Source organism: Anolis sagrei, chromosome 2, assembly GCF_037176765.1.
Source record: "Anolis sagrei isolate rAnoSag1 chromosome 2, rAnoSag1.mat, whole genome shotgun sequence".
NCBI classification, from domain to species: Eukaryota; Metazoa; Chordata; class Lepidosauria; order Squamata; family Dactyloidae; genus Anolis; species Anolis sagrei.
The window spans coordinates 185,945,366-185,970,078 of record NC_090022.1 but is presented as its reverse complement, the minus strand read 5'-3'; the positions used below and the strand labels follow the sequence as shown (position 1 = coordinate 185,970,078).

The 24,713-nt window shown below is 41.4% G+C and overlaps 2 protein-coding genes across 3 annotated transcripts in view; one reads left to right on the top strand and one right to left on the bottom strand.

Annotated features, from left to right (window-relative positions):
* Positions 1-18,632, bottom strand: part of MARS1 (methionyl-tRNA synthetase 1) — a 35,904-nt gene extending 17,272 nt beyond the window's left edge. Inside the window, exons 1-8 of one of the 2 annotated variants that reach the window (XM_060762983.2) lie at positions 18,454-18,632; positions 14,999-15,089; positions 10,638-10,737; positions 9,083-9,217; positions 7,995-8,070; positions 6,429-6,601; positions 3,192-3,304; positions 1,928-2,044 (exon numbers count right to left, since the gene is read on the bottom strand). In XM_060762983.2, coding sequence (XP_060618966.2) covers positions 1,928-2,044; positions 3,192-3,304; positions 6,429-6,601; positions 7,995-8,070; positions 9,083-9,217; positions 10,638-10,737; positions 14,999-15,089; positions 18,454-18,556 — 908 coding nt within the window. In that variant the 5' untranslated portion in view covers positions 18,557-18,632. The remainder of the gene's footprint in view (positions 1-1,927; positions 2,045-3,191; positions 3,305-6,428; positions 6,602-7,994; positions 8,071-9,082; positions 9,218-10,637; positions 10,738-14,998; positions 15,090-18,453) is intronic. The other variant, XM_060762984.2, reaches the window with a different exon arrangement.
* A 3,358-nt stretch (positions 18,633-21,990) lies between these two features.
* ARHGAP9 (Rho GTPase activating protein 9) overlaps positions 21,991-24,713 on the top strand; it is a 45,731-nt gene continuing 43,008 nt past the window's right edge. The window contains exon 1 of the mRNA XM_060762987.2: positions 21,991-22,591. The gene's annotated coding sequence lies outside the window, so the exon portion shown is untranslated. The remainder of the gene's footprint in view (positions 22,592-24,713) is intronic.

Genomic DNA, 24,713 nt, shown 5'->3' with positions numbered 1-24,713 from the left:
ACAGCCCTATGAGTGGATCACTTGGTTCCTTGGTGTATCAAACAGGCCATAGTTGTGTGGTAAGACCCTAGGCTTTGCACATTCAGCAATACAAGGGAAGGGGATCTGACTGGATGATCAAACTGATCTCTTCCAACGAAGATTCTACAAAAGGCTTCTTATCTTGGGCAAGCCAATACTAGCTACAGCAAACAATGAATCTACATAGCCACCACCATCATCATACTGTCATAGGCTATTAATTGTGGCCGAGTATGATTGTCTTCCAAGGATAGATTCTACAACAGACAATGAAACTATATAAACCAGTGGCTTGAGTCAAGAAACAGCACCTTCATATGCTGTGTTATAACTTACAGTACATGGGAAGTCTCTTTGGATTCCATTTTGGTAGAAAGGCAAGATATAATTAAAATAAAAACGCCCTTCCCCCAAATTAGATTCATAATACAGTCCAATAGTTGGAAATAGCAACCTTCTAGAAGCCTCTTAAACTAGTTATTTGTTATGTATATACTTGTGATTGCTTACTATATTGTATGTATATATTGATATGCAGTTTTCCCTCAACTCTATCTTGTTTGAGGTTGTGGGAGGGACTGAAGACCATGTGACCAGATCTGGGACTATTCAGACTAAGACTCCATTTTAGAAGTCAGTACAATTTAAAAGTTGGTCAGTATAGTAAGCAATTGGTAGTGTCAGTATGCTGCAGTGAGTAGTCAGTCTGCATTTAGTCAATGTTCAGTAATGTATTAGACTGAAGAGAGTCTGTATGCAACAAAGAAGAGACTAAAACAGAATGTTTTAGAGAACTTACTGTTTAAACCAGTGGTCCTCAAACTTTTTAAACAGAGGGCCAGGTCACAGTTCCTCAAACTGTTGGAGGGCCAGATTATAATTTGAAAAAAACATGAATGAATTCCTTTGCACACTGCATGTAGCTTATTTGTAGTGCAAAAACACTAAAAACAATAAAACAATTAAAATGAAGAACAGTTTTAACAAATTAAGCTTATTAGTATTTCAGTGGGAAGTGTGGGTCTGCCTTTGGCTGATGAGATAGGGTTGTTGTTGTTGTTATTGTGTGTTTTCAAATCATTTCAGTCTTAGGTTGACCTTGAGCGAGGGCCGGGTAAATGATCTTGGAGGGCCATATCTGGCCCTCGGGCCTTAGTTTGAGGACCCCTGGTTTAAACTATCAACCAATAAGAAATGTACGAGCCTGTATGCTGAATACATGAAGTTTGTAAGTAAATCAACTACGTTACCTTTAATGAAGACTACTTATTTTTGCTCTCTTGACAGCATGATTTAAAAGCAATATATTTTATAGGCGAGTGGATGTTTTGGGAGCAACTGAAATAACACTTCTGAAGATTTGCTATATATTCTGTGCATTGGCATATCTTTGTTCCTAACTAGTTCAGAGATAACCAGGTATATGAACCTAACAACTGAGAAACCCAATTTGCCTTGCATGAATACTAGTGGACATTCACCACTAAGAAGATTCACGCAAATGAGTATTTAGCACTTCTCAGGAAGAGCATACTTTACCAAAGGTCACGATTATTCCAAATAGTGTGAATGCCAATTAATCTCCAAAAGGGTCATGCTTCCAAAAGCTATGGAGATTCCTGGTTTTTCAAATTTCCTGCACTGATATGGGAGAGGACAAAATGGTTGAGAAGGCCATCTCCGCCTCTGTATGTCTATGACCCTCTCTTCCATAATTACCACTGATTCTCAAAGGTTTTTACTTTTTAGGAAGTAGGTTTAGGCCGTAATACTAAAATCTGTCGAGAATCCAAGTTGCAAAAGACAAGAGAAAATGGCAATTTTTGACTCAGGCAAGAGCAGAGCTATAAATCAAAGATTCACATTGTGGGATTTAGCAAAAATATGTTTTCATAATCAAATTTACCTGGCAAAAGTATCAGCACTGAGGACACAGCCAATGATGTTCCCAAGATGAGGCACATTATTGACGTAGGGCAACGCACTAGTAATCAGAACATTCTTCATACCTTCCCTGGGCAAACTGAGCAGAAAAGGCAAAGGAGATAAATGGAGAAGAGCTGACATATATGGCTCATAAGAATGATAAGAATGATAAGCCTAACAACAGGGGATGCTGTCACATGTACCCACAAACCTGGCCCTTCAGGGAGATGGAATGTGGAAAAGGGCTTCTCCTAAGGACCTAATGTTTCAGGCAGGCTCATATGGGAGGAGGTGGCCTTCCATGTTTTGTGATGGCACCTGTTATTCTCACAGTTCCAATCTGCAAACTGAGCCCAAAAAGGTTGGGATTTATGATACAGAGCAGGGTGGTCAACTGTAGAAGTCTCATGGGCTACAATAACATTCTAGGAGACATTGGAGATCTTTACCTCCTCCTGCAAAAAACCTAAAATAAAAATAAAACTGCCCCTCAATGTTCCTGTGAAAGATGAGGACATTTTCATCACACTTTCTCTTTCAAAAAGTGTCTCTTATAACCCTAAAATGGCCAAAGGGCACCAAATGAGGTGGAAATGTACTTCATAGCCCCAGTAGACATTTTGGAATGATATGAAGCACATCAACTTTTTTGTCTCTAGTATGGAGCCTCTGGTGGTGCAATGGGTTAAACTCTTATGCCAGTAGAACCACTGATTGAAAGGTCAGTGGTTCAACTCTGGGAGCAGGGTGAGCTCCCATCTGTCAGCTCGAGCTTCTCATGTAGGGACATGAGAGAAGCCTCCCAAAGGATGGTAAAACATCCAGGCGTCCCCTGGATAACGTCCTTGCAGACAGCCAATTCTCTCACACCAGAAGCAACTTGCAATATATTCTCAAGTAGCTTCTGAAACAAAAATTGGCAAAAATGCCTTCAATACCCTCTAGAGTGCATTTGCTGCTATTCTGGATGATGTTTAATTTTTTTAAAAATAACAAAACAGCTCTGGGGGGACACACATGTGAGACACAGCTGCATTTTGCCTACCACAATGTAGAGGATAGCATTAAAAGTGAAGTAATAATTGCAAAACAAATGTGAATAATGGTAATTTGAGGACAGAGTTGATTTTGCACTAAGTTCTGTGAGGAGTGGGCAAAGTTGATGTTGTTTTATTTAACAAAGGGGAAGCCTGCTGTAACAACATATTGTTTCTATTACAGAAGGCCAATCTGCAAGTGTTTACATAGGATGCTGTGGTTTCCAAGGTTTGGGTAGGCTAGCTGACCCTCTGCTCCAGACTTCTGCAATGACTGCAATATCTTCTTCAGACAGGTGGCGCTGAGCTGATTCTTCTTCCTAAGGGGAGAGAGAAAAACAAACCTTTTAAACTGGGTAAGCCAAACCGACAAGCCATGCAGGGATTGTGCCAATCTCTATACAAATGTAAACAGAGAAACAGTCCAGAACAGCGACTGCAGCACCAAGACAGATGGCATCCTTCACTTTGCAATGTCTTACCTCTAGACTTCATGGACTGCTACAACAGTGGATCTCAACCTGTGGGTCCCCAGGGGTTTTGGCCTACAACTCCCAAAAATCCCAGCCAGCTTACCAGCTGTTAGGATTTCTGGGAGTTGAAGGCCAAAACATCTGGGGACCTACATGTTGAGAACCACTGTGCTACAAGGTTATGCAAGCCATATAAACAAGCCCAGAAAAGATTTCAAGCGCTGATATTCTTTCACACTTTGATATTTTTGAGTAGAACTAACTTCTAAATGCAAAACTCGGCCAATGACCTAAGCCTATTCCTCATAAACAGGTTTACCCACTTGGTCTTCTGCCTTTCAACTATAACATTTTAGGCAGATGGTGAAATAACAGAGGGTCTTTCAGGCAAATACTACAAGGGTTATAATAATTAATAATCAACAAAGAAATGAATTACACTATGAATCTGACAGTTTGGGTCTGGGTAAACAAGATACCAGCTTGTTATTACTTCTTTTTGTAAAAAGAACAAGGTTTGAGACTGAAGAATCTTAGCTGTATTTTCTTTCAACAAATTCCCTACAACTTAGGTTACACTGAAAGATCTGAGAATATAGATCAAATATTTCCAAAGAGCAGCCAAACTGTCCAAATAATGGAGTTTCCGGGCTGTCATGCCTGTACTTGCACACATGAAAACAAGTTAACCCTGGGTAACTGTTCTTTATTTTGCATATCAATTTATGTCAAGCTCCAAGTCTTGCGTAGCAGTCTCTATCACAATGCAAAACTGGATAAGCAAGTAAACCCATGCTATGGTACAGATCATAAAATATGTGCTGTGCGCAGCACTTGCTAAAGAACTGTGTAAAGATCAATAAGTGGTCCACTTTCCAATTGTTTAACTGCAAACATGAATAGAGAGATCACTGAATTCTTATGCAGTAGAACTGCCCTGCCTATATAGATATGAAGAAGCAGGATTTAAAAAATATATTATAAAAGTTTATTGCCTTTCATATACAAAAATTCAAATTGTGGACATTGTTCCTGCCAGAAATGTACAGTATGTAAGGAACATTAAAATCAATGACTATTTCACAACTGCCATGTACCATATATACTCGAATATAAGCTGAGCCAAATATAAGCCAAGGCATCTAATGGTACCACAAAAAACTGGGGAAACATATTGACTTGAGTATAAGCCGAGGGTGGGAAATGCAGCAGCTACTGGTAAATTTCAAAATAAAAACAGTATACTAATAAAATTACATTAATTGAGGCATCGGTAGGTTAAATGTTTTTGAATATTTATATAAAACTGCAGTTTAAGATAAGACTGTCCAACTGTGATTAAACCATTATTCTAACATTCTTCAATGTAAATGTGCTTACGTATCCTTCCAAGAATAATACAGTAAAATAATAAATATAATAGTAGTAGTAATTTTATTGATTAGCCCTTAGGCCATATCACAATATCAAACAAAACAATAAGGCCTGATAAGACTTGATTGCAGTTTTGTTAATAAAAATAATAATAACAGAGTAAAATGATAAATACTGTATATACTCGAGTATAAGCCTAGTTTTTCAGCCCTTTTTTGAGGCTGAAAAGGCGCCCCTCGGCTTATACTCAAGTCAAGGTTATTTATTATTTTACTCTATTATTATTGTTGTTATTATTATTATTACTACCACAACAACATTTATAGGTTAGCTATATTATTTTTATTATTACATTTATTATTTTACTCTATTATTATTGGAAGGATATGTAAACACATGTACATTGAAGAAGGTTAGAATAATGGTTTAGTCAGTTGAAAGTCTTATCTTACAGTTTTATGTAAGTATTAATAAACAGTCAACCTACTGATGCCACAATTAATGTAATTTTATTGGTATCTATTTTTATTTTGAAACTGACCCATAGTTGCTGCATTTCCCATCCTCGGCTTATACTCAAGTCAATAAGTTTTCCCAGTTTTCTGTGGGAAAATCAGGTGCCTCGGCTTATATTCAGGTCGGCTTATACTCGAGTATATATGGTAACCTTAACTCGAGAAGAAGCCAAGGGAGGTTTTTCAGTCTAAAAAAGAGCTGAAAAACTCAGCTTATATTAGAGTATATAAGGTAATCTCACTTATCTGTAGGTTGTAGCCTTATACTTCAAGTAGATGATTTCTAGAGCTAGGATTATTTTTTAAAAATCACAATTAATCCAAGGAAATAGCAACTCTGGTTCATGAACCAGAACATCCATACAGCGCAAAGACCAAATTTGTCTTCTTAGTCTATTTTCAATTACTTTAGTTCTGTATGTGATCCAGGAGAATCCAAGAGAATACAAGCCTAGACAATGTCAACACACAGACACAAGTTTAATAATGCCCTTCAGTGTTGATTTTCCACTGAGTCAGGATTAGAGGAGCACATTTCCTCCTCTTCTAAATGCAATATCTATTTCGTTTGCTAAGATGTTTCATCATAAGAATGTTACCAAGATAGGGCCCACATTATCCAGTGTCACATTCCACTGTAAAGATAGCAATGTATATCTAGAATCCAGAATAGCAATGAATGTTAGGATACACTCACAAAATGGGATCAGATACAGAGAGTGGGGGAATCCATGAAATTAGTACTTAAAAATACTAATTCAGGCTGGAAATAAAGGACTTCAGTTGCTTCACACAAACAGTAGACCACACTGGGTATGAAAAGGGGGGGGGGGAATCATGACTAAACCCTCTCCTGTAAGATCCATTACTAATACTGAAACCAGATACCAGGAACTGATTTCTAGATTCACCATCATCTTAATATGCTAGCTTTGAGCATGCAGGGAAATTTTTAAAAGAGTAAACATTCAACTATTTAACTCCTTAAGGGCAGTCCAATGTGGTTCCATTCAAGGACATTGTAATGACTGCTTAACAGTCTGAAGACAGGTTCAAAGAGAAGACAGTAGAGGAGGAAATACCTTTGGCTCATTGGTAGCTGGCTTCTCAAAAGTCAGGTTAGGAGCAGGATGTTTCTGCAGATACACTTTAAGTGCCAGCAATCCTTTGGGTGTCCATATAGCTTCAACTGCCTTCTTGCAGTATTCCTTCAAGCTCATGGTCTGGAACCATTTCCTCAGGGCTTGTAACTCATCTTAAAAATAAGAAGATTAGTATTTGTTTTTGGATGCTAGAGGGTTTGGCTCCAAACCAGAACACCTCAAGTGCTGCAGACTCCACGGTGCTGAACAATTATAGGCCAATCTCCAACCTCCCTTTTTTGGGTAAGGTGCTGGAGCGGGTGGTCGCCTCTCAGCTCCAGGGCTTCCTAGATGACATCAATTACCTAGATCAGGCACAGTCTGGTTTCAGGCCTGGTCACGGCACCGAGACAGCCTTGGTCGCCTTGGTGGATGACCTCCGTAGAGAGCAGGACAGGGGGAGTGTGACCCTGTTGGTTCTCTTGGATATCTCAGCGGCTTTCGATACCATCGATCATGGTATCCTTCTGGATCGCCTCTCTGGGATGGGTCTCGGGGGCACGGTTATGTCGTGGCTCCGGTCCCTCCTGGAGGGACGAACCCAGATGGTGAAGCTGGGAGACGCCTGCTCAGATCCCTGGCCTTTGACCTGTGGGGTTCCACAAGGCTCTATTCTATCTCCCATGCTTTTTACCATCTACATGAAACCGCTGGGAGGTCATCCGGAGTTTTGGAGTCAACTGGCTAGTTTCTATGTCAATGGTTTTCCAACACAAACACTCGAGAATACAGTTGCATCAAAAACCAAGTGAACTCTATCACAACACTGGGTTGCTGTGAGTTTTTTGGGCTATATGGCCATGTTCCAGAAGCATTTTCTCCTGATGTTTCACCAGCATCTATGGCAGGCATCCCCAGAGGTTTGTTGGAAACTAGGCAAGTGAGGTCTATCACAAGGGTTTTCAAACTTTGTTTTGGTCCATCCTTCTCACTCCCGCCCTGAAAACATCCTATTGAGATTCCTCAATAAGATCAGGGACGGCAAATATTCTTTTTCTGCCAGGAAGAGTTTGCCTACCATAACTAACTTGCAACTGTTGTGTAGCTAGATTGGTTCACTGGATAGATCCTAGCATACACTCTCGGAAGCAAGACTAAAGCTGAACATGCCAAGCTGGGCTCAGCATGAGGCGGATGTATCCCTGAATCATCTGTGATGAAGATGATGCAGCATGAGAGTAGAAAAATTGACCTGAAAATAATGGTTCTAGGTGAAGGTATTTCACCCAGGAATAAAAGCCAATGGCTGTGGTAGAGGAATCTGGACAAACACAAGATGCTCATCTGAACTTGCAGCCAAGCGGCAGAAAGAAAATCACCATGGTTCAGGCCTGCACAAACTGCAGCCCTCCAGGCATTTTGGACCCAGAAATCCTGGCCACACGACAATCTGGCAAGGGCTTCAATGAGTTGGTGTCCCAAACACTTGGACGGCTCAGGTTGTTCAGGTCTGCCACAGATTGTCTTCAGAAATGCTATACTCAGTTCTTTGGCAGCAGCTCTTACCTGGCAAGAAGGATTCATCCTTTAATAGGGGGAAGAGGGATCCCCACAGGACAATATCAGCAGCTGACTCGGTCTCCTGCATTAAGAGGAAATGTCAGAGGAAACTGATTGAGCATCTGTGCACACAAGGAGGACACTTGAATATTTATCCTAAAGCTGCAAGGATAATATACTTTTTCATCAATATGAAAAATCCAAAGTCTCTCCTCCAGGATTAACCCTGTAGAAAAAGCTAGCATAGTAAAGCTGTGGCAGTTCCTATTTATTAATAAACTCTATACATCACAATGTCAATTCAGCCGCGCATTCTGATATTTATTTAATGTAGGAGAATTTGTATTTTTAAATGGCCAACTCCATACATTCATTCTAGCTAAACCCTCAGCTGCCTGGGCTATTTGTATCCTGTGCCAATAAACACAGAATTCTGCCACAAGAATATTTCAGTTTTCTTTTTAAAAAACAAAGTTATTAAAATTTCGAAAACAAGCCTGTATGTATGCGCAGAATACTTGCAAAGGTGTATCTTGAGTGGGAATTTAAGCAGGTTTTAGTCCTTCTTCCAGTTTTGCTCTAATCCTAGGCCCCTTCCACACAGCTGAATAAAATCCCACATTATTTGCTTTAAACTGGGATATATGGCTGTGTGGACTCAGATAATCTAGTTCAAATCAGATAATGTGGATTATCTGCTTTGATAACCTGGATTATGTGCCAGTGCAGAAGGGGCCCTAGGGCCCTTCCACACAGCCATATAAGCTAGAATATCAAGGCAGAATAACACACAATATCTGGTTGAACTGGATTATCTGAGTCCGCACTGCCATATATCCCATTTTAAAGCAAATAATGTGGCAAAGCAAAAAAAAATAAATAAATTCAAAGCAAATAATTCAGCTATGTGGAAGGGGGACCTAGTCTTCTGCGGCTCACCTAAAATCAGGTATTGTTATCAGTAACCTGGTTTGAAATCAGTTTTGTCAGACTACAGAGTAACAAATTTATTAAAAAATCCTCCCACTCTGCCAAAGCTTAATTAGGTTGTGGGTCAGTACTTTTCTGTCTGCTTCACAAAGCTCCTTACTTACCCCAGTGAGGTACGGAGTGCTCTTTTTGGTAAGGGTCTGCTCAATGTAGTTCAATGGCTTTTTGATAATCCCAAGAATCTCTTCTCCCTTCTTTTCTTGAACCAGAAGAAGATACAAGGCTGCAGACAAAGCAGGCTGAGAGGAAAGCCCCCCAAATGGAACATGTTAGTTTATATTCTCTCCCTTTGTCATCTCTTTACTTTGATCAATATTTAACTATAGCGTTGTAGGATTAGAACATGTGTGGACAAATTGTGGCCTATGAGGAGCTCCCTTCCTAATTTCTATAATGTATTTATTCTACTTGAAAGGTCGTTCACACCTTTGGGAGTGCAGGGGACAATTTTGCAACGTCCCCCTCCATCACCTAATTTATGCCCAGTGAAACTTTGTGTAGGATTGCAAATGAACTTTGGTTACTTCTCTTTTGAAAAACATTTCAAAGGATTAAATATTCTGAGGTCACCAGAGCAGATTTAAATTGGAAGCTAAGCAGGGCAAACCTGGATGTGGGACTGTCAAGAAGCATCAGGTGTGAAAGACAATCTTAGGAAGGCAATAGCAAACCACTTCTGAATGCTCCTTGCCTAAGACAATGTTATAAAATTCATGGAGTCACCTCATGTGGACAGGCGACTTTAAGTCACACACCTACCAGCCTAAAACCAATATGGCAGTGCCAAAGATGTGAATATTATCTCCCAGGTCCCACAGAAAAACTTTTGAAGTGATTTTTCTTTCAGCTGAGAGTGCTACAGGAGGAGTACTTGGTACCTGGAGGGTACAGCCATCCTATGAAATCAGGGAGGGGGCATCCAAACCTTTAGAATGTGCTCTCCTTGAATTTGGGTAAGAGGCACCACCCATAAAAGCCAATCTTGCATGCTTTACTGTACTCCAGAAATTGGCTCCAAAATGGAGGCATGAAAAAAGTCAAGAATGCATAGATTTGATTCTCTTTAGCCTAATTCACCAGTGTCACATGACAGTTTTGACTCCCATACACACAGGTATTCCAAGTGGTGGGGATGTAACCATACACATCAGGTGGATCATCTTTCATTGATAGAAATCACAAAAATTTATTTATTTTTTGTCGTGTCAGGAGTGACTCCTGATATGAGAGAATTGATGTTTTTATCATCCTTGTGGGAAGCTTCTCTCATGTCCCCGCATGAGGAGCTGGAGCTGTTAGAGGGAGCTCATCCGCCTCTCCCCGGATTCGAACCTGCGACCTGTCGGTCTTCAGTCCTGCCGGCACAGGGGTTTAACCCACTGCGCCACCGGGGGCTCCACAAAAAATGATATCCTCTACATAGTGATCCTCCTGTAATTTGCAAACACTGCTCCTATGGACTTCAATGTGTGATGACTAAGAATTCTGACCATATAATAAGCTGAGTCAGAGTTATACCCGAAGGGCTCCACAAATATAATCACAAAAAAACCAGTTCTTTCCTCCCCTGAAAATATTAGTTCACCTTCATGAACAAAGACAGATGCATATATATGCTCTTCACCACTGCAATATCAAAAACCCTTCCATTTTACCTACCTCCAGCTCAGTTGCTTCCCACTCAAACAACTGATTGATAAAATCACTTTGTTCCTGGCCAAAGTCACTAATTTCTTTTCCAGATAAGCGGAAAAAGTACCTAAAAAACAAAACAAAAGGAACTAGATGATTCCATCCATTTTGTGTGCTCCCTTCCACCTGAATCAACGAGACCTTCTGCAAAAAAAAAAAAAAAAAAAACCTACAGAAAAGTGTTTGCATGATACAGTTGGCTTTCCACATTTGTGGGGTTAACATTTGCGGATTTGAATATTCACAGATATGATTTAATATGGTCTTTCTATAAATCTCTAGAAGTTAACCAAAGCCACCCTGGAGGACCCAGGAATTCCTAGAGGTGTTTTCTTAAGAGATATGTGTGTGTGTGTGTGATGGTTTCTTCATTTTCTCTAGAAGTTAGTGCCTGCAATTCTATGGAAGTGGAAGGTCAACTATATTAGGAGACCTATTTGTGTTTTGCAAGACTGGTAGCACTTCTCATCTCTGAATTCTAGGGGTATGCTGTCTCTCTTCTTGTGCAAAATGGTTCGCTTTCCTTGTTTCCAATGGACATTTACTGCTAACCGCCATTATATATGGATCCTCTATCTTTTAAGGCCACTGGCGAACTGGTAGGATGTCTTAAGCAAGGTGCTAGAGGCCTGTGCCCCAAATCTCTACTCAGATATCAGCCAGTGAGCTTTACCACACGGGACTGTTCCAAGTATATGAGCACTTTCTGACAGCTATGTGAAGTCTGAGACTCATCTCTTTTGTAAACCAGCCTTGCTACCACTTAAAAAATATGTTAAAAGACAATTGAGCATGCCCATGTTAGGGTCATATCCATAGGTGGCTTGACTCCCAGCAGTTAACACGGCTGGATACTTACCAGGTCCACATGACTCAATGAAGAGCCACTGCTGCAATAATGCTGGTAGTCTCACTTTACATAGGGTGCCACAAAAGGGGTCAACACAGCTGTATCTTGCATTGCTATAAAGGGGCCTCTGAATTCTAGTTATTCAGGGGAAGGAATAACTGGGGGGGGGGGGGAGATGGTAATTTGGAGGTATTCAATGATTGATATATGTTGTGCAATGATACACCCTGACTCCTCTAGATTAGGTGATGACGAAGGTTCATGATACTGCCGAATATGATGTGGGAAAAACACATGGAGAAGCTTTATGTTGCATGGGGACAAAGTGTAATTCTTACTTGGTATGTCTAGTTTTGCCTCCTTGGAACTACTGACAGGTATTAACTAATTATTATTATTATTTTTTTATTATAAATTTTATTATTACAACATAGGAAGACATAAAAAGACATAAAAAGACAATACAGAAAACATTCGACAATACTATAGGATTCACAGACCCCCTAACCCAACCTTGCTAACTATCTAACTAATTATTTTAACATGGCTTACTTGTATTTCCGTCCCTGCCTCTCCCTCTCTCCACACATAACAGAATGTTATTTTTTTCAAAAGAATAAACAAAAGCTAGTGTTTATTTTTAAACAGAAAGTGAAACTTCAGATTCTCAGAACTCAGACTCATCTTGTAATTATAAAAAAGGAGAGCTTTCACTTTCAATTTTCAAAAAGTTCTGGGAGGTTACAGCCACAGAAAACAGCCCACTGTATTGCATCAGTATAGTTCAAACCCAGGGCCTTATGGCCCCACCCTTCCAAGAACTATTTGCCCCATAAGCCATTCCACATGCTAACTGGTACCTGCAACTATATAATTTATTTTTCCTCTTGCATCATCCTTCTTCAGCTGATTGTCCCTTTTTTAGACTGTAATCATGAGTGTGTTGGCAGAAAGGTTACTATATACAAGCACATCAGAAAGAGTCTAAAGCACATCGAATAGAGTCTAAAGCACTGGGCTCAATTTAAAGTGCTGGCTTTGGCCTATAAAGCCTTAAACGGTTCTGGTCCAACTTACTTGTCTGAACGTATCTCCCCTTATGAACCATCAAGGACCTTGAGATCGTCTGGGGAGGCCCTGTTCTCAGTCCCACCTTCGTCACAGGTACGTCTGGTGGGGACGAGAGACAGGGCCCTCTCAGTGGTGGCCCCTCGGCTATGGAACGCCCTCCCTAGAGAGATTAGATATGCTCCCTCCCTCTTAACGTTTCGGAAACAAGTTAAAACATGGCTATTTGAGCAAGCGTTCACAAATACAGAGTAACGGATAAAAGTAACTGATATAGGAAATTTGATGACGGAACTGGACAATGCTTGATAATAAGGAGACGCTAATGATGTTGTTTTTATTGCTTGTTGTGTTTTATGTTGTTTTAATGTTTTAATTACTACTATGATATTATGTATACTGTTTTGTTGGAAACCGCCTTGAGTCGTCAATAGGCTGGGAAAGGCGGTATACAAATACAGTAAATAAATAATAAATAAATAATGTGCACCTCAATTTTCAAAAGCTTGAAACCAAAAAAATAAATAAATAAAAATGGTTTGCTGGCGAATGTAATGCGCAGTGGCAAAAAGTGCACTCTTTGTCATTTGGCCAAAAAAAGTGTACATTACAGTGGCTCTCTGCTTAGAATTCCTTCTATAAAACCAAAGTGTTAGGGCACCAAAACTTTCAATAATGGAAAAGAAAACCTTGGGGTGCATTTATGGGATAGAATGAACCCACTTTAACTGTGCTGGTTCAATGTTATGGGGGCTGTAGTTTGGGATCATGGTGACTGCAACCCATGCTGATGCCTCACCAAACTACAAATCCCAGCATCGCACAGCATTAAGCCATGGTAATTAAATTAGAAATGACATTCCTCAAATAGGAGTTCCAGGTGGCTCTGAAGTAGCTCAGCACTAAGATTACCATATTACGCACCCTAATATTGGGAGGATAATTTAACCAAAAAAGGTGAGCATTAGATTCAAGTAAATACAGTAGCTATAATTTATTCCTTTGGCAAAGGGCACTGCACTATAGGAACGACACAGCAATCAACACCATTCATTTACCTCTGAAAGTTCTCTCTGATAAGAATCCCACCAGCAAATGCATTTCAATCAGTTGGCAAAGCATTTTCTAAACTGACATTGCATGCATTGCTGTGTATTGATCAAACTCCTCATGAGGCATTCAGAATAATGCATCTCAAGTTATCTGATGTAAGAGGTTGGCAATTATTTCAGGGACTTATGTTGTATTTGTGCCTACTGGTTAAAACTGTTCCCTTCTTGTATTGTCGAAGGCTTTTATGGCCGGAATCACTGGGTTGTTATAGGTTTTTTTCAGGCTATATGGCCATGTTCTAGAGGCATTCTCTCCTGACATTTTGCCTGCATCTATGACAAGCATCCTCAGAGGTTGTGAGGTCTGTTGGAACTAGGAAAATGGGTTTATATATTATTTATTATTTATTTTATTTACGGCACTTATATGCCGCCCTTCTCACCCCGAAGGGGACTCAGAGCGGCTTACAATATATATTTTCATACAATATATTATATTATTAGCAAAGTACAATATCAGTATATATTACTATATTGCACTATACCATTATATTGTAATATTATTAGTAATATTACATGTAATTAAATATATAATTATAATATTGAATTATTATTACTAGTATTATATTGTATTACATTATAATATTATAAATATTATACGTATAAATATACTATATTATATTATTAGTAAAGACAAGATGGCAGTGTCTACTGCTCCCCTCTGTCTTCTCTCTGGCCAGAGCAGTCGTTGGTGCCAGAAGGGGGAGGGGCCTCTGAAGTGATAATATAGGCAGAAGACAAATATCTGTGGAATGACCAGGGTGGGACAAAGGACTCTTGTCTGTTGGAGCTAGGTGTGAATGTTTCAACTGTTCCTTTCTTTCCTGGAACCAGAACTCAATGGTTCAGGGATGGGTCTCAAACCTTCAACCACCACTTTAAGTGGCATTGCCTTAGAAGGATTATCTATTTTCCCCCTTGTCCTGCCATCCCATATCTAGCTTGAGACTCGGCCTGAACGAAAGTTCTATGAAATCTAAAAGCTAGCTTGTTAACTTTGCGATGATCCCAATGTAAACATGGCACTACTCCCAATCAGATAAAAACAGTGAGATATGCACTTCAAGCCTCAATACACATCCACTTCTAGAAGCCTGAAACAGAAAGCAAAAGTCCAAAAATTGGGCCTCACCCAGTTTACAAATTCTCCTTGTTCTCTTAGGTAAACAATACTAAAACTGAAATGAAAAGCTCTCTGGATTCTCAGCATCCCATGTTTCGCTTTCTTGTAAATCCAGGCAGTTGCTACAAAGGAAACCAGTGGTGTTTGCCCAGCTGCAAATACATCCTATACTTACTGGCAAATTGTATTTGTGGAGAATAGGAAAGTCCCATCTTCCAACTGAAGAACAAGCGACTGTGGGTGGGTGAGGAATGGGACCACATGAGCTGCCAAAAAGGAACACAGATAATTCAATTAAATCTCCAGAAAGGATGTACTCTATTTAATACAGAAGGGATAGACAGATTCCAGGCTTGTTCTTGATGCTTTAACAAAATCTGAAGAGTCAATGAACAGGAGAAGTATTGGATTGCATGACAGACAGAAATCTACATTTTTGCAATGCAACAGAACTGCTCAGTGTTCTGATCTGGGGAACAGATATGAAGTCATAGGGGGATAGAGACACTAAACAATTGCACAGCATCCTTTAGACCAGTGGTTCTCAACCTGTGGGTCCCAGATATTTTGGCCTTCAACACCCAGATCCTAACAGGTGGTAAACTGGCAGGGATTTCTGGGAGTTGTAGGCTATCTTTATCATAGCCCCTTCTTCTCACAGGGTATAAATAAACATAAATATAATAATAAACATTTTCCATCATTGTTAAGGGCCAGCAAGTTGTGGATTAAAAGCTGTTCGGCAGGAGGATGTGTGTGATAAGCATCTCCTTCTCTGGAATTTTTTAAAGTAGAGGATGAATGGCCATCTGTAGGGAGTGATCAGATGGTGTCTTCCTACCCAACAGAAATAGTTTGGACTGTATAAGTAAAGGTAAAGGTCTCCCCTTGACATTAAGTCTAATTGTGGCTGACTCTGGGGGGTGGTGCTTATCACTACTTTGAAGATGAAGAGCCGGCATTGTCTATAGACACATCCATCATGACTGCATGGGGCACCGCTACCTTCCCACCAGAGCGGCATCTATTGACATTTGCATGTTTTCTACTCACATTTGCAAGTTTTCGAATTGCTAGGTTGGCAGAAGCTGGGGCTAACAATGGGAGCTCACCCTGCTCGCCAGATTCAAACCGCTGACTTTTGGTCAAAAAGTTCAGTAGCTCAGCAGTTTAAACCATGCAAAGAAACATAATAATAAACATTTGCCATCATTTTTAAGTGCTAACAACGTGAGGACAAAGAGCTATTCAACAGGGGGATATGTGTAATAAGAGTCTTCTCTGGAGTTTTTTAAGCAGAGGCTGATTGGCCATCTGTTGGGAGGGATTGGCTGGTGTCTTCCGACCTGACAGAAATAGTTTGGGCTGCATACCCTTCCAAATATAGGATTCTATGTACAGGAGCAGAGTATCACATATTTATTCACCTGTTTTAATTAGTATTGGAAAGGACGACATCCTTAGATCTTACCAATACTAATGAGATCCCTCCCGACTGACGGCCATTCAGCCTCTGTTTAAAAACCAGAAAAGGAGACTCTGGCCCCTTCCACACAGCTGAATAAAACCCCACATTTTGAACTGGAATATATGATGGCAGTGTGGGCTCAGAGAACCCAGTTCAAAGCAGATATTGTGAGGTTTTCTAACTTGATATTCTGGGTTATATGGCTGTGTAGAAGTGCCCTCTATCAAACATACCCACCCTCCATCGAACAGCTTTTACTCTCAACCTGTTTCCACTCAAGTCTCCACTCCATAAGGAGATAGAAACAGAAAAGTCTGTAAGTTCATCTGCAAATAGAAAGAATGCATTGTCGAAGGCTTTCATGGCTAGAATCACTGGGTTGCTGTGAGTTTTCTGGGCTATATGGCCATGTTCTAGAGGCATTCTCTCCTGACGTTTCACCTGCATCTATGGCAGGCATCCTCAGAGGTCTGTAACAGATGCAGGCGAAACGTCAGAAGAGAATTCTTCTGGAACATGGCCATACAGCCCAGAAAACACTGAACCACCCAGAATGAATGCAGTTTGACGCCACGGCGGAATGTTATAGCATCACAAGAGCTGTAGTTTCCCAAAGTCTGTAGCCTTATTTGTTTGTTTATTTATTTATGACATTTATATGCTGCCCTTCTCACCCCGAAGGGGACTCAGAGCGGCTTACAAGATATATATACATACAATATATTATATTATTAGCATAGTACAATATCAGTATTATATATTACTATATTGTACTATACCATTATATTGCAATATTATTAGCAATATTACATGTAATATAAAATATATAATTATAATATTGTATTATTATTAGTATTATATGGTATTACATAATAATATTATAAATATTATATGTATATACAATATATTATATTACATTATTAGTAAAGCATAGGAGACAAGATGGAACTGTCTTCTGCCCCCTCTCTCTTCACACTGGCCCAGAGCAGCAATACATTATATTATTAGCACAGTACAGTATTAATATTATATATTACTATACCATTATATTGCAATATTATTAGTAATATTACATGTAACATAAAATACATAATCATAATATCATATTATTAGTATTATACTGTATTACAGTATAGCCTTCTCTGACCAAACTATATATCCTACCTTGTCATGCTCAGCGTTACTTTTTAAATTTTAAATTATTACATTTGGCCTGGCCATAGGCTTTTAAATCCTGTGTGTTGTAGTTATATGTGATTTATATTAATTTGAATTGCATTGTATTGTTTTGTTTATTGCTTTTCTGTTTTGATGTGTTATTGGGCTTGGCCTCATGTAAGCCGCTCCGAGTCCCTTGGGGAGATGGTTTGTTTTCTCGTGTCAGGAGTGACTTGAGAAACTGCAAGTCGCTTCTGTTGTGAGATAATTGGCCGTCTGCAAGGACGTTGCCCAGGGGACGCCCGGATGATTTGATGTTCTTTTTTTATCATCCTTGTGGGAGGCTTCTCTCATGTCCCCAAATGAGGAGCTGGAGCTGATAGAGGGAGCTCATCCGCCTCTCCCCAGATTCGAACCTGCGACCTGTCAATCTTCAGTCCTGCCGGCACAGGGGTTTAACCCCCTGTGCCACCGGGGGCTCCTGGGGGGTATAAATAAAGTTTTCTTATTATTATTATTAAATTCCCACTGAGCCATGGCAATCAAAGTGCATTGAGTTCTCCAATGTAGATGCACCCTGTAAATTAATCCTAGTAGTTGAATGATGCTGATATAGTAATAATAGTAATACAATCAGGGCAGGGACATCTTTAGAGTAAGAAAGGAAGAACAGCTGTTTGATTTGGAAGGTTTTGTGCTGTTTTTAAGTCAAATGAATATTAGGAAGAACTTCCTGACTGTGAGAGCTGTTCAGCAGTGGAACTCTCTGCCCCTGAGTGTGATGGAGGCTCCTTCTTTGGAGGCTTTTAAGCAGAGGCTGGATGGCCATCTGTCTGGAATACTTTGAATGCAATTTTCCTGCTTCTTGGCAGGGGGTTGGACTGGATGGCCCATGAGGTCTCTTCCAACTCTGTGATTCTAGTAACCAGATGGATGGAGACCCAAAACAACCCTGAATTTCCCCAAAGGAAGAGACGGGGCTGCCTTAAAGGGCCACTACTCACCCTCGTGGGAGACCCACTGGAGCTCCACCGGGGCCCCGGTGGCTTTGGCGGCAGCCAACCCCTTCAGCCCGGCGGGGCAGCCTTCGCTCAGGTGCAGCTTCATGCTGGCTCCTCTGGCAACTGATGCAACCACCGCTTCCCCGCCGACTCAGAGGAGAGCGGCGCCGGCTCCACGCCCCTCGGGCCGCGTCACGGAGCGACCGCCTTCCTCCAGGAACTACGGATCCCGGCACGCACCGCGCAGAAAACGGAAGTGACGTAGGTGTAAGCGAGAGCTAGTGTGCGTGCGTGCGTGTTCTGAGGCCTAGTCCCAGCACAAAACTACGACTCCCAACACGCACTGCGCAAGAAACCGGAAGCTGAGAGGATAGGACAGAATAGAAGGGAGGAGAGAGGGGGTTTAGAGTCCTGCTTTGCAACTCAACAAAAGGGGGGAAATTGGGTTGTTGTAGGTTTTTTTCCGGGCTATATGGCCATGTTCTAGAGGCATTTCTCTTCAGAGGTAGTGAGGTCTGTTGGAACTAGGAAAATGGGTTTATATATCTGTGGAATGACCAGGGTGAGACAAAGGACTCTTGTCTGCTGGTTAAACCCACCTGGAATATTGTGTCCAATTCTGGGCACCACAATTCAAGAGAGATATTGACAAGCTGGAATGTGTCCAGAGGAGAGCGACTAAAATGATAAAAGGTCTGGAGAACAAGCCCTATGAGGAGCGGCTTAAAGAGCTGGGCATGTTTAGCCTGCAGAAGAGAAGGCTGAGAGGGGATATGATAGCCATGTATAAATATGTGAGAAGAAGCCACAGGGAGGAGGGGGCAAGCTTGTTTTCTGCTTCCCTGGAGACTAGGACGTGGAACAATGGCTTCAAACTACAAGAGAGGAGATTCCATCTGAACACGAGGAAGAATTTCCTGACTATGAGAGCCGTTCAGCAGTGGAACTCTCTGCCCCAGAGTGTGGTGGAGGCTCCTTCTTTGGAAGCTTTTAAACAGAGGCTGGGTGGCCATCTGTCAGGGGTGATCTGAATGCAATATTCCTGCTCCTTGGCAGGGGGTTGGACTGGATGGCCCATGAGGTCTCTTCCAACTCTTTGATTCTATGATTCTATGCTAGAGCTAGGTGTGAATGTTTCAACTGACCACCTTGATTAGCATTTGATTGCCTGGAGCAATCTTTTGTTGAGAGGTGATTAGATGTCCTTGTTTGTTTCCTCTCTGTTGTTGTGCTGTTCTAATTTTAGAGTTTTTTTTAATACTGGTAGCCAGATTCACCGCCTTGTCGTGGCGCTGGAGCACCTCAATGATGTCATGAGCAAAACCGTGAAGGGCCACCCAAGACGGGATGGTCGTGGCAGAGAGGTCAGACCAAGCATGATCCCTGGGGAAGGCAATGGCAAACCACCCCAGTATCCTTGCCAAGAAAACTAAATGGACCAGTACAACCAGAGATATGTCGGTATGCCATTGGAAGATGGGACTCCCAGGTTGGAAGATGGCCAAAATTCTAAGACAATTATGCTGGGGAAAGTGGAAGGTAAAAGGAAGAGGGGCAACCAAGAGCAAGATGGATGGATGGCATCCTTGAAGTGACTGGACTGACCTTGAAGGAGCTGGGGGTGGTGACAGCCGACAGGGAGCTCTGGCGTGGGCTGGTCCATGAGGTCACGAAGAGTCGGAGACAACTGAACGAATGAACAACAACAAAGGCAGATTTTGTTCATTTTCATGGTTTCCTCCTTTCTGTTGAAATTGTCCACGTGCTTGTGGTTTTCAATGGCTTCTCTGTGTAGTCTGACATGGTGGTTGCGAGAGTGGTCCAGCATTTCTGTGTTCTTGAATAATAAATTGATTTTTAAGGAGGGCTATGTGAGAGTAAGTTATTAGCAGTAGGTGCAGGGTAAAACTTTATTCTCCCAACAGGCATTTGAGGAAGGATAAGGTGCAGACTGGTTCAAGATTGGGAAAGGCGTCCAGCAGGATTGTACCAAATTGCCAATATCTGGTGGATAATAGAGAAAGGCAGGGAGTTCCAGAAAAAAATCATCTATTTCTGTTTTATTGACTATTCTAAAGCCTTTGACTGTGTGGATCATAATAAATTGTGGCAAGTTCTTGGTGGTATGGGCATACCAAATCACCTTGTCTCTCTCCTGAGGAATCTGTATAAGGACCAAGTAGCAACAGTAAGAACTGACCGTGGAACAACAGACTGGTTCAAGATTGGGAAAGGCGTACGGCAGGGTTGTATACTCTCCCTCAACCTATTCAGTTTGTATGCAGAACACATCATGCGATGTGTGGGGCTTGACAAATGCAAGGCTGGGGTCAAAATTGCTGGAAGAAACATTAACAACCTTAGATATGCAGATGATACCACTTTGATGGCCGAAAGCAAGGAGGAGCCGAGGAGCCTTCTAATCAAGTTAAAAGAAGAAAGCGCAAAAGCTGGGTTGCAGCTAAACATTAAAAAACCAAGATTATGGCAACAAGAATGATTGACAACTGAGAAATAGAGGGAGAAAACGTGGAGGCCGTGACAGACTTTGCTTTTCTAAGTGCAAAGATTACTACAGACACAGACAGCAGCCAGGAAATCAGGAGACGCTTCCTTCTTGGGAGGAGAGCAATGTCCAATCTCAATAAAATAGTGAAGAGTAGAGACATCACACTGGCAACCAAGATCCACATAGTTAAACTAATGGTATTCCCTGTAGTCACCTACAGGTGTGAGAGCTGCACCATAGGGAAGGCTGAGCGAAGGAAGATAGATGCTTTTGAACTGTGGTGTTGGAGGAAAGTTCTGAGAGTGCCTTGGACTGCGAGAAGATCCAACCAGTCCATCCTCCAGGAAATAAAGCCTGAATGCTCATTGGAGGGAAGGAGAGTAAAGGCAAAGATGAAGTACTTTGGCCACATCATGAGAAGAAAGGAAAGCTTAGAGAAGACTCAGGGGGAAAAGGAAGGAAAAACAAAGAGGGGGCGACCAAAGGCAAGATGGATGGATGGCATCCTTGAAGTGATTGGATTGACCTTGAAGGAGTTGGGGGTGGTAATGTCCTTTGACCAATAGCTGGCCACTTGTAGTGCCTCTGGTGTTGCTGTAAGGAGGTCCTCCATTGTGCATATAGCAGGGCTCTGGTTGCATTGTAGTAGATGGTCTGTTCTTTGCTCTTCTTCACACTTCCATGTCCTGGACTCCACTTTGTGGGCCCATTTCTTAAGGTTGGCTCTGCATCTTGTGGTCCCAGAGCGCAGTCTGTTCAGCGCCTTCCAAGTCACCCAGTTTTCTGTGTGCCCAGGGGAGAGTCTCTCAACAAAAGATTGCCCCAGGCACTGCCAGGCCATCAAATGCTAATCAAGGTGGTCAGTGAAACATTCACACCTAGCTCCAGCAGACAAGAGTCCTTTGTCCCGCCCTGGTCATTCCACAGATATATAAACCCCTTTTCCTAGTTCCAACAGACCTCACTACCTCTAAGGATGCTTGTCATAGATGCAGGTGAAATGTCAGGAGATAATGCCTCTAGAACATGGCCATCTAGCCCAAAAAAACTTACAACAACCCACTGATATTTATGTCTATAATCAGGTTGTGAATCAGCATGTGTGAATTCAGGAATAAGTCCCACTTCAGTGGAAAGTACTCCTAAATCAGTTTGCAACCATCTAGTTCTGTTCTAAACATGGGTCCAAAGTCCCAGCTTTGACTACAGTGAGAGTTAATGCAATATAAATGTGCATAGGATGGCAACTTCTGTTCTTGCTGTTTTCTAGGGGATCTCATTACCTTCAGAGATACTCATTTCCATATACACAGACCCTTGCAATGCAACTTTTTACATTCCGTATCTGTTTACTTAACCAGACTGTGGAGCAGAGACAAGATGTTCTTCCTGCCTTGTGGTGAATTTGAACAACGAAGCGCACAGCGGCTTACAGGAAACCATTAACCTCTGCATGAAGGCGGATGTGCGATACCTGTGCTTTGAGCCCAATACAATAAGCAAGTGAAATGCTCCATCTTTCCCTCTCTGCCTAAATGGGAGATAGAAACAAGCATGAAAAACAGAGTGGATCTGAGAGCAGAAGAACCAGTTAACTCAGGAGTGTCCTCTTTCGTGATGATGTGGATTCAGGTAAACACAGCTCTTCCGGATTATCCATTTTGCAGTGTTCATATGAATCAGCAAAATATTGCGCTGTGATCTCAGTTTGTCTTTCTGTGGCCAGATAGTAAAGAGTTCCATTTTTGTCTTCATCGCTGCCTATAAAGTACAATTGCATAAGAGAAGTAGATAGCCAAGGTCTAGGAAAGTGACATTTGCATCTAGGAGAAATTCCAGTACGGATGAAGTAGTGGGTTAATCTGGAAGGAAACCCATTGAATATGGATGGGGTGGAGCTTCCATGTGATATAGAACCCTAACTCCTATCAATCCCATCCAGCAGAGAAAATTGGAGTTTGCTGCTGCTTGGAAACAGGTCCACCTAAGGACGTTGGGTGCCCCATCCTAATTATTCAATGTTCTTTCACATTCCCTGTTTCCTAAGAGGGAAAATCTTTAATAGAGTGATCTCCCACCCTGAGGAGCAGGTGGCTGGCTTGTGGGGAGTAAGGAGCTGGTACTTTGTGGTTTATTGCTGCATCCAGTGCCAGGATCTGGCATTTTAGGGCAGCTGCATCCCAGCCCACTCACTCCTATGAGCTTCCAGTTGTGAGAAATTTAAAACTATAACTTATAGCAGTTTACAGTGAACTCCATGGTTACTGACTCACTGACATATGAGGGACCCCACCAGTGACACTTCATTGTGGGTTGTCATCTTGAATGTGGAGCCAGCCCTGAATTCTTGGCCGATTAGCTCACATCTCTCAGGTTTCATTTTAAACCTCAGATGCCATTTTGAGTAGAGGTTACTCAGTCTCGACACTGCGGCTATGAGCGATCCTCCTCACTGGGACCCTTTCCACACAGTTGAATAAAATCCCACATCATCTGCTTTGAACTGGAATATATGGCAGTGTGGACTCAGATAGCCTAGTTCAAAGCAGATATTCTGAATTGATAATCTGGGATATAGAAGGGCCATGGGCTGTCAGTTCACACAGAAATACTCTTTACTTGGTGTGTGACCCTCTTCCAAATAGAAAATAAATATTTTCTCACAGATTCTGGAGCTGAATAAGGTGCATTCCTATTTATAATTCCAAAATCCAAGAGCATATACCTGAGCTTTTTCAAAAGCTTGAACCATCTCTTATAACAACCAAGTAAATTGTTTTGTTTTAAATTTGCAGTATAAATTTATCACTGCACACCACTTGGGGGCCTAGGTTCCCTAAAAGCACCAGAACCCCTCCTATCTTGAAAGCTGAGCCGGGTCAATTCTAATTAATACTTGGATTGCCAGCAAATATTCCATGAAGGAATTGGCAAAAACAGCTTCTATGGTGTTGTCTACTTAGGTGGAAATAAAACCCTGTATTCACCTCTTATCTGGTGCTGACATAACACACAAAATTATTGAGGATTTGAAGAAAATTCACTTTTTTTCACCCTCTGGGCTTAAATCCAAGTTTAAAACATTGGCTTTTTACCCTGCACCTTTCTGGAAAATCTGAGTTATTTTGGATTAACTCACAGTCCTAATTGGCTTTAGATTTATGCCAGGGGCAGGGTTTTGAATCCTACATAGGTAGGTGGGATTGGGATTCCCCTGATCCTTCCTGTCATTAAACTCGACACATTTCCATTTTACAGGTTTGCAATTGCCTTCAATATTGGTATTAGTGCACCTTCGTCCATCAACATTTAAACATCAGCGGTTTCACTTAATAGGATGGCTAATGCCCTATCAAAGCATTCATATATAATGTGGACATATGTATATTTGCATGCATGAGGAGCAAAGAATTGAGTGTCCACAGCGATGTCGCCAGAAATAATGTGAATTACAGCATAAAATGAGCTTGCTGTTAATGGAGCTCCGTTTAGAATAATTGAATCATAGACTCATAGAGTTGGAAGAGACCTCATGGGCCATCCAGTCCAACCCTTGCCAAGAAGCAGGAAAATCACATCCAAAGCACTCCCTACATATGGCCATCCAGCCTCTGTTTAAAAGCGTCCAAAGAAGGAGCCTCCACCACAATGATGTGTGTGATGTTAACACAGTCACTGCAGACTAGGGCCCATTCTATACAGGTGTATTAAATCTACATTGAACTGGATTATATGGCAGTGTGGACTCAGATAA